A 10805-nucleotide genomic window follows, 5' to 3' on the forward strand; every position below is an offset into this window, starting at 1 on the left:
CGTCCCTCCTCCACCATTTTTTTTTTGTGCTAATTTGCATAATACATGCAGGCGTCATGTGACGTCAGCAGAGCGATGACTTAAATAGAGGCCAGAGGCAGAAATAGCATCAGACAGTCGCTGGTTACAAACAGCGAAGCTTCAATAAACACCGACACAGCGCTGGAGCTGCTCAGTGCATCGCTACCATTACCAACAACTGAAACATTACGGATTTACAGCAAAGCGTCCGACCAGTCGCAAACGTGGCGAAAAGTATAATCCAAACGAGTCTGGTACTCAACATGAGCACGGAGATGTTCGGTAAAAGCCCAATGGAGGTGGCCGTCTACCAGTTGCATAACTTCTCCATCTCTTTCTTCTCCTCACTGCTCGGAGGAGACATTGTCTCCGTCAAACTTGACAACAGGTAATCCTGATAAACACTCGGAATAATTAAAGACAGTTCCTGTACTTCTATCTAATATGCAGTGTGTTAATGTGGTTTTAATCAGGGCCTATGGGCGGTTTTTCATCAGTAATTATTAAATAACTCGCAGCAGCTGCGTTCAATGCACGGATTGTACAGTACACATTAATCTAGAATAATCCACTTCAACATGGGTTTATATTTATTGGTGTTTGCACGGGTTTGGAACGCATTCAGTCATTGTAACACGACCCCGGTGACACATTTCTAACCTAAACTAAAGGCTGTAAACATGCACTAGACTACAGCAATGATTCTCAAACGGTGGGTCGCGGAGAACACTATCTCTCATGTTGGACTTGTGTTTTATTTTGAAAGAAAGTTTTCTTTTGGCAAGCATGCTGTGAAGTGCATGTTGTGCAGGAAAATGTCAAGATTTGTAAAAAAAAAAGATTTATTTATTTTATTTTATTTATTGATTTTTAAGATGTTGAATGTTTACTGTTGAACTTTTTGATCATGTAAATAATCATAAATAAATGTGCTTTGCTATTTTTGTCTTCTTAAAAAAATTAATGAATAAATAAAGAGGAATGTCTGTTGCAAACTGGGTTAAATTACACACACACTATAAACACAGTGGTGGGTATTGTCTGGATTGAAAACCCTTTTTTGTTTTTTTATTTTAATGAATGTATTTATTAGTAATGGGTGTGATACTGATGTTGTGGTGGACTTAACTTATAGTTTCCCTCTTTTTGTGTGTGCAGTGCCTCTGGTGCTAGCGTGGTTGCCATTGACAACAAGATTGAGCAAGCAATGGTAAGTTCAAAGTTCACACTCCAAGCTTTCTCAGTGTGCACATATCCCAACTGAAATACATTCTGTTATTATTGCTTTTTTATTATTATTTGGTGAGATTTCTGCTATTATGCATTGTTTCATTTAAATATTGTTTAATTCAGTTTAAATGTATAGACCAACACTTTTCCCTTATTCATCCAGCACCAACCACGTCTATTTCAAGTCCAATATTTATATCAGAACCCTCTTTAGGCCTTTATCAATGTTCAATGTTCTTTCTCATTCATGTAGATTACCAGAGTTTACAAATCTATGCGTTTCCATAGGTACTATATTAGTCAGAATGAGTGTTAAAGCATTCCTTAGGTGTGAAAACTGTCTCATTGATCTATGATCCCACTGACTATCAATAATCATCATGTTAAACTCCAACACACAGTCAAATGTGTCACCCTAACTTTGTTTTCATGCAGTTATTGACACTAAAATGATTTCAGAAACAGCCAGTCGCCCACGTAAACGTAGATTCCACCATAGGGTAAGATCATAGTAATAACCATTCAGTCATTAACTGAGTTTACAATGTTCCACCCCCTGTGGGAGCAGTGTGTGTGCCAGCTTTGGGTCAGTGCAAATGAAACTTAATTTAATATGACCAAAGCAGCAGGCGCTGTTAGCTAAAATTAAGTCAGTGCATTTAGAAAGAGAAACTGTCTAATTTGATTAAATGGCTGTGAAATAGAAAAAAAAAAGATGAAAATAAATAAACGGATCTTAACAAAAATCTCTTATGTCAATATAATTCACATTTAATAATACATTTATTTATAGAGCGCTTTCAAAGTGCTGTACTTCAAATAGATCAGCCATTAAACATGTAAAAAACAAACATGACTAAACTATGAAAGGCATGTACATAAAAACATGCATTTTAGGACAAAGGACAGGAAGAAGACGAGTCTTGTCAAGTCCTCTCCCCCATTCTTCACCATTAACAAATGTGAAATACAATACAAATATAAAAAGTTTTATATACAAGTTGTGCATTCATACAGATGAATCAGGTATACTTTATTTATTCCAAAGGGAAAATTGCTTTTCTTTTTACAAAAGCTCCAGAATATTTTGAATAAAAAGAAGAAACACTAAAAGATAGAAGAGATAAGATAATGTGCATAAATAAATAAAATACTGTTAATTAGATAAATGGTAAATGGACTTGATTTTTTATATAGCGCTTTATCCCCACACTGAAGCAGTCACCAAGCGCTTTACATATCAGCTCATTCACTCTCACATTCACACACCAATGGGACAGGACTGCCATACAAGGCGCTAGTTGACCACTGGGAGCAACTTAGGGTTCAGTGTCTTACCCAAGGACACTTCAACACATAGTCAAGTACAGGGATCGAACCCCCAACCTCTCGATCAGAAGACGACCCACTACCACCTGAGCCATGGTCGCCCTAGATAGAAGTGCACACCTCCAGTATATTACAGTGAAGCAGCCACACTGTAAAGCTGTTGTGGTAAAGTGATGACTAAGCTCTGCATGTTTATTGATGGTCTTTCCCTTTCTTCCAGGACCTGGTGAAGAACCACCTGATGTATGCTGTGCGTGAGGAGGTGGAGATCCTCAAAGAGCAGATCAAAGAGCTGGCAGAGAAGAACAACCAGCTGGAGAAGGAGAACTACCTCCTGAAGAACTTGGCCAGTCCAGAACAACTGGAGAAGTTCCAGTCGCGGATCCCAGCGGATGCTCTACTGGACAATCAAGGCCTGCAGGTGCTCCCAGACCAGCACCATCACCAGCAGACCTGCAGCAGCGGCTCTGCTGTGTAAGTGGCTCTGCCTTGGGGCGGGCAGAGCCACGGTGTCTCTCCAGTAATGGACCTCCAGTTGAACGTAAACGTTACTATGGAAACCCTTCGACGTGAAGGCGATGCATCATCGCTGTAAATGATTGATGGGACACTAATCAGCTGATGAAGCACGAACAGAACTGACTGGTGCCATGTCAGGCCCCTCCACTGACTCCATCCAGCTCTTTGTAGTAGTGATGATGATGAGTACCTGCTTTCTGACAGAGGGGGGGGCTTCTCCTGCCTAGCCAAACCCTCCCAACCAATGCCCTTTGCTCTGGAGAGAAAGGACTGGGAGCGGTGATTGGGCTGGCCCTGCATCTGCTAACTTGGAACGTGGGGGACTTTGTTCCCACATGAGACCCTCTCCTCCTGGTCTCCATAAGAACAGCCCCCACCAACACCCCCCCCCCCCCTAATGCTAATATGTCAGGTTTTAAGGACTCTGTGCCTACAATGTTTTTGTTAATAGACATTTGTTAAAACAGATTAATCAACAGGATGATGTTGGTGAACGGGAGGATGATGATGATGTAATAATGTTGTAACAGACTGCATTAGCCAATCAGCAGAGAGCGATAAATTAACCATGATCTGTGTTGTCTGCAGTGGGGGCTTGTTGCTGCTTATGGGGAATTCTTTAATTCTGCTTTAGCTTCAGATTTTTGTGTTTGTTTGCGAACAAATGTCAGGAGGTAAAATGTCATGTTGTCATAGGGCTTGTTAGCTCACAAAGAGCTACAGTACACACAGTCCTCCTGAGGTGAACGTGTTGGAGATGCACTCCTGATGTTAGCAGCACCATCCACTATCAGGTCCTTTTTTCAACAACGGCATGACACCAGTGCCTGTACGACACATACAAACGGTTTTTACACGCTCGGCTCAGCTGCTGCTAGCTTGTTGTTAGCCACCAAAGACTTTAGCCTTTCTTTCTATTTTCCTACAACAGAAGCTGAGCACACCAGGACCATGTGTAAATAATCACAGGTGTAGATATACAGTGTTTTTGTAAATATTGATGGCATCGTTGCTGTAAATGATCCTGGAAGCTAATGTTTGGATACAACTGCACAATTTGCAATAAACCTTGTGTTTATGTAATATATGCTTGTGGATTTTGTTTTATTTAAGTATTCTAATCATTATACCAACATGTCAGAGGTGTAAAGAGTACTACTGGTATATCCTACTCAAGTAGAAGATGGAAATTGTGCATAACTACAAGTAAGTCATACATAAAAAACGCATGTGCAAGTAAAATGTAGCTAATTTAAATAATACTTAAAGTAAGTAACTGGTTATTTTCACCCTCCATGTTTATTTTTGGTAAAAAAAATCTTGCACAAGCTGATTAGTTTAGCCCCAATATGAGATTAGCTGTGATATCAAATAATTTTAAACTGGTAAAGTATCATGGCCAATTTCCTGAATTGACTCGATTTAGGGTTTTGATCTTTTAAGTTTTACTTGGATATTAATAGGATGGTTCCAAACTTTTGACTTAAGTTGGACGTCTTACTCAGCAGAGCTTCATCTGCATCTGCCAGATTTGCAATAAATTGCATTGTACAGTTGACTACTGGGGCTAGTGTAAAAAAATATATTTATAAAGACATTTCAGCACCTGAATTGATTTTGGAAAATTTGAATAATTAAGATATATAAAGAAGTAAAAAAAAAAAAGAAAAAAAAAAAAAAAAGCTTCAATTGCCCAACAATAAATAGGGAAATGTAAGTTTATTAGCCAGTGATGTAATAATAACATGACTTTTTGTTCGCATTTTCTGTGGGAGTGAAGGTTGGCGTCCCAATAAAACTCTGAATATCACTCACTTCTACTCCAGTTTCTTCCGTCACTTTGCACCAGTGTAATGTAGCATCACGAGACGTCCAATCAGAGATGAGCATGTGAGGGAAGGCCTGGGATCTGCTGCAGATCCTTTCAACACTACCTCAGATACACTGGATTAAGAAAACATAAATATTCTGTGGAAAATGGGATTTTCTGCATCTTTGAAGGAAAACTCTTGTGAAGTCCAGCTCGTGATTTTTTTTTTTTCAGTGTAACCATGTCGTCCACTCACACAACTGACTTAGAATTCCTGGAAATGTGATGGACTTCCTTCTAATATCTTGTCAAAACAAGGCCAGTCTAACCTGGAGCACGTGACTGGAATTGTTTATCTTATGATCAAAGGTTCCATATTGGACACAAATATCTGATCTCTTGTGATCTATAGACAACAATAATCCTTACGTCAAGACTCTCATTGCTCTCCAATGACTTCCTAAGTCAACCCTTCTAGTAATAGATCAGTATTCATATCTTTGTTTTCCTCAAACTGAAACTGTAACAGTGGTATATTCTATTATGGACAGTTAGTTCTGGTAGTGTTTTCCTTCAGACAGCTTGGCAGCCAGTTAGTGCAGCCTGTGTGAAACCAGATATGTTCTGGCTGAACATTGCACATCCCTTTCAGAACAAAAAAACACAGCTCTGGCCAAAAACTATCATTATAAAAAAAAAAAAAAAAAACCTTCAGTAAAATCGCTTGGATCACAATTGTTGTGTGTTATTTGCAAAACTAGATTATCCTAAATCAAGGGTTTCAAACTCGCTTTAGTTCAGCATATTCACCAATTTTTGTGTCATTTAGATGAATTTTGTGAATTTGCTTGTGAGAAATTGCGAAACATTTGTGGAAGAATTGAGAGTTATTTCCTCAATTTCCATTTAAAAAAATGACTACATTTGTGTGATATAAACAAAGGAAAAATGCAAGCCGCTAAAAATATTGTAGAGTTTTATTAAATTGGTAAATTTGAGATATCTATAACTGGATTATTTGGTAATGTACACAATAATTCATGTTTTCTTTGTCATTTTTACAGGCCAAATTGGATGCTATAAGGGCCGGATTTGGCCCCCGGGCCTCGAGTTTGATTTGTGTCCTAAATGATGATGTTACAGTGTTTGACCCCATTGATTCAGTGTCTTTAAAACTAGTTTGGTAATATTCGCCTGTATATGCATTCTCAGTTTATGTTAATTTTTCATTTATTCAAACTTTTTTCAGGAAATGAAATTTGAAATGACCTTTAATCTCCTGACATATTTTGACTGCCAACTGTCAGTCTTCCTCAGAGGCATCTGCTGATTTCTTTAATGTGTCCTTATGATTTCTTTATTCTTGTTTTTATCCTTTATTTCTCAATAAAAAAATAAGCTATTTCTTCTTGCGCAGAGGTAGCAATGCTTTCAACCAGCTTTCATATTATTCGTAAAACTGTAGTAAAACTCCAAAATATGCATTATATACTGCATTTCTGTATGATTCATGACTTTTGTGTTTGAACAGGAAAAATAACTCAACTTCCCGTCTCCCAAGCCATGAATTTGTCTTTGGTAAAACTTTCACCAGGTTAAGAGAAATCCATGATCTACATTCACATATAATTAACTACACACATATGTCTATGACAGCATGTGAAATACAGGAACTGTGAATGAGTGCATCCCTTCCCAAAGCACAGTTAACCTTTGAAAGCTTTAAGTTTGTCATTACATTTTTAGTCTCACAACTTGGGCTAAAGCTAGTGTTGCATTATGCTGTCCTCATTTCAACTCTAGAAAACAGCAACATCTGGTTCAGATGGAAAGTTGGAGATAGTGTTGGGAAAAGTGAGCAGTCGGGTTTGCATGCAGAGGAATTATTTGGTCAAAGAGAATTACATTCATATATATATATATATATGAATGTAATTCATAAATAGATATACAAGTGATGTCAGCACATTCAGCAGGTCAAAATGGATGTTTGGAAAGGAAACACACACACGCACACACACGGACACACTCCTATTATGCATGCTCTATTTTTCTATTTCTATTACATAGAAAGTTCACATTAGCTCATGTCAGGAAGGATATTTTACCCCAGACTAACATAAACTGTAGCTCAGTTATTAGCTTCATATTATCAGTGATCAAGTTAAGATAAGTCTTACCCTGTCCATGTCCCTTTAAACGCATCATTAGATATTAGTAATATATGTTTATTGATATAAACAATCATCTGAGTGCTTCAAGATACTAACTGCATATTTTTTCACACCCTTTACGTCAGAATTCTGGTTCAACTCTGGATTCTGCCAAAATTTTTCTGATGATGACACCTCTATAAGTAAGTAAGTAAACTGTATTTATATAGTGCTTTTCACAGGTCGAGGTCACAAAGGGCTTTACATTGAACACAATGAAATTCAAAACAATAAAATGCACAAGTATAAAAGCAGCTCTATTGGCTCTAGAAAGCCTGTTTGAAGGGGAACTTTGCTGAGTGGAGAAGTCGCAATAATCTAAAACTCAACAATAGGAAGACTAGACTAAGAAGGTGGTGGAGGACTAGAAAGTCTTTGTCCATTTACGATACGATACTTTGGAAAGGGAAAAAAAGACAGAACATTAATTCTGAACTTTCATGGGTTTGACCTGTTCAACTCAATAGGGATGAAAAGATAAAATAAGCAGTCTAAAATTAAAACCCTTTGCAGAAATTGTTTTTTTCTTTAAACATTGAAGTAGAACAGTCTACACACAGCCCAGATTTAACATATGGACATGATCTTCCATCCATTTTCTGACCCACTTGTTCCTGTGTTTAGGGTCTGCTGGTGCCTATCTACAGCTTACAATGGGCATTAGGTGGGGGGACACCCTGGACAGAACACCAGTCCATTGCAGAGCATCACACTGACATACAACCACTTACACTCACATTCACTCCGTGTGTGTGTGTGTGTGTGTGTGTGTGCCGTGTGCATCCACCCATCCGTCACTCACAGTCACGTCCATGAAAATTTCTCCATTGCGGGATGAATAAAGAATATCTATCTATCTATCTATCTATCTATCTATCTATCTATCTATCTATCTATCTATCTATCTATCTATCTATCTATCTATCTATCTATCTATCTATCTGTTGTAATTCATCCATTTTTTTATTCGTTTCCTCTACTAACACCTCCAAATCTGCTGCTTCACATTTTTATTTCGCCTCTGCGCACTCATGTTCACCCTCCATGTTCAACACAACACATAAACGCTCCTCAAATAGGGGCGGTCTGCACCAGTTCTGCACGTGCACTAATCATTGCTGCAATCTTAGTGAATTCCGCGCAGCAGGTGAGGAAACTGCATCACTAAAAGATTTAGGGAAGCAACTGGTTTACCACCATTTATTTCAGATCTTTATTTGAGATTTTAGTGAATCCGCCCCTCAGAGCGGACTGTTTCGCTCTCCTCAGAGCTCACATACTTGGGCACTCCGAGTAGTCTCCCTTAAAATCCTACATGTCCCATGATTCTTAGCGCTTCTCTGTAATCCTTGTACTCCTGGGACGTGTTTTAAAGATGTCACTACTTTCGTAGCTCGTCACTTGCCCAGTCTCTCCTCTGAGCTCGTGTTCATCTCTCCTGCTGTGTTTCACCAACTATGCAGAGAAGTCCTTGAGGTAGTAAAATGTGAGCTTTGCATTTAATTGGCCTGGTGAACTCTGCCCGAGTATGTTTAAGCCTTTACTTGTACTTGAGTATAATTTCAATCAGGTAACAGTACTTGTACTTGAGTTGGATGCATCAGTACTCTTTACACATCTGCTAATGAGCCCAGTGCATGCAATGCTGTGTCAGTGAATTGACTCCTGACTGTTGAAAAGGATCACATGAGAGCCTTTTGTTTTCAGCAGCTCCAGCTGATCAAAGCCACCTTAGGAATGTTTTCAGGATCAGGACATCTTATCCACAGAGACAAAAGGTCAGAGGTCACCGGTGCATGGTGATACTGCGGTTCATGGCACAGCCGCGCGGCAGGAGCAGCATCGAATTTAAAACCGCACCAGCCTCCTCAGTAACACATGGCACATGTAGTGAAATACTCACAGTGGGTTGCATGGTTACATAACCTCAACCAACTAGAAAACTGAGTCTGGAACTGCCACTGTTTACCACTGGGACGTGCAACTTTAACTTCTAATAAGTCTCTTTTTCATCTATTTTTAATTTCTTTTGAAGTCTCTGAATACGAGTAAAAGTACAAGCAAACGTAAAACCAAAAGACTTTTTCGGGGTTAATTAAAATCTTTACTGTGCCTCTTCATTGGAACAATTACACATTTTACAGCAACACTTCAGCTACTTTACTTTACTATCATTTTGAGAGTAATTCTCTTCAAGTGCAGCATGTTTAAGAGTTATTAAATTATTGTGGAACCACTAGCAATCCCTCTATTGTTTTAAATGCTTTATCAATATTAAACCAATTGAAATATTGTTAATGTACAATACAAAGGGCCCAACCCACTGATATTATCAGCCTATATTGACCATAAAATGTAATATCAGTTGGCAGTGGTATGGGTTTTTCCACAGATATTGAAAAACTGACATGTGGAGTTGTTTTACACATTTTAAAAAACTAATATGTCATTTTCTCTATAACTTAATAATTAAGATGAAAATTAGGCTTAACCTGTTATTTCCATAGATATATATATAATGTGACCTTAGGTGTTATGTTATGTTATGTTATGTTATGTTATGTTATGTTATGTTATGTTATGTTATGTTATGTTATGTTACGTTACGTTACGTTACGTTACGTTACGTTTATTATTATTATGTTATGTTTATTTCAGACATAAAAAAATTAAATTCCATAAGGAAAAAAAAAATCAACTCAAAATGCAACAAATAAAAGCAATAAAGACATTCTTATGTCTGTAACTATTATTAGAAAGTGAAAATGTATTACTAAACAATAATAATAATAATAATAATAATAATAATAATAATAATAATAATAATAATAATTATTATTATTATTATTATTATTATTATTATTATTATTATTATTATTATTATTATTCACAAACACGCCTTTTTTTCAAAGTTTTAGCCTCTAAAAAGTCACTTTCTGATCAACTCCACACAAACAGGCTGATTTGCAGCCTACTTATGCATATTCATGAGTGGGCGTGTCTACAGATGGGACACTGACTTCCTCCTCCCCACACGGTGACGTAGGGCCAGAGGACGGCCTGCCCTCCTCCCACCCACTCCGTAGCTGAGCTCATGCTGCTTTATAAACATGAGACAGAGCGTGGGGGCGGGGCGTTCACTGGTACATACATAGACTAGAAAATACATACATAGCACTTCGCAAAGGACGCTGAAATGCTGACCTTCGTGGGCATGTCTGTTTACATGTCAATCACGGCAGAGAGCTTCCTGGAGGCGTGGCTTTTCCAGCTCAGTGCTGTGTCAAATTCATCATCAAAATGGAAAAGCATCATCAAATTGGAGCGAGGTGTTTGGGCTCACCCTGCAGTAAGAAAGGAGCAAATCACCCTCTAACTAACGATTGAGGGAATCAATGAAAACTTATTTACCGTATTTTTCGGACTATAAGGCGCACTTAAAATCCTTTCATTTTCTCAAAAATCGGCAGTGCGCCTTGTAATCAGGTGCACCTTATATATGAAATTAACTACTGTGCTTCAACATACTGAACTGAAAAAGTGAGTGTATTGTTCTGTATTTTATGTGTAAAACCTGAACAATGTTGAGAATTATTTTTAATGAGTTGAATAAAGTTTGACTTATCTGACTATTTTATTTCGCTTAATGCGTCTTAATAATAATAATAATAATAATAATAATA

At 37.8% G+C, this 10805-nt stretch overlaps 1 protein-coding gene across 2 annotated transcripts in view; it reads left to right on the plus strand.

Annotated features, from left to right (window-relative positions):
• Window positions 1–4184, plus strand: part of tsc22d3 (TSC22 domain family, member 3) — a 66419-nt gene extending 62235 nt beyond the window's left edge. The window contains exons 1-3 of one of the 2 annotated variants that reach the window (XM_028459602.1): window positions 102–409; window positions 1180–1231; window positions 2801–4184. In XM_028459602.1, coding sequence (XP_028315403.1) covers window positions 285–409; window positions 1180–1231; window positions 2801–3058 — 435 coding nt within the window. In that variant the 5' untranslated portion in view covers window positions 102–284 and the 3' untranslated portion in view covers window positions 3059–4184. Of the gene's footprint in view, window positions 1–101; window positions 410–1179; window positions 1232–2800 lie in introns of those variants that run through there. The other variant, XM_028459601.1, reaches the window with a different exon arrangement.
• The last annotated feature ends 6621 nt before the right edge of the window (window positions 4185–10805 follow it).

Source organism: Gouania willdenowi, chromosome 10, assembly GCF_900634775.1.
Source record: "Gouania willdenowi chromosome 10, fGouWil2.1, whole genome shotgun sequence".
Taxonomy (NCBI): Eukaryota; Metazoa; Chordata; class Actinopteri; order Blenniiformes; family Gobiesocidae; genus Gouania; species Gouania willdenowi.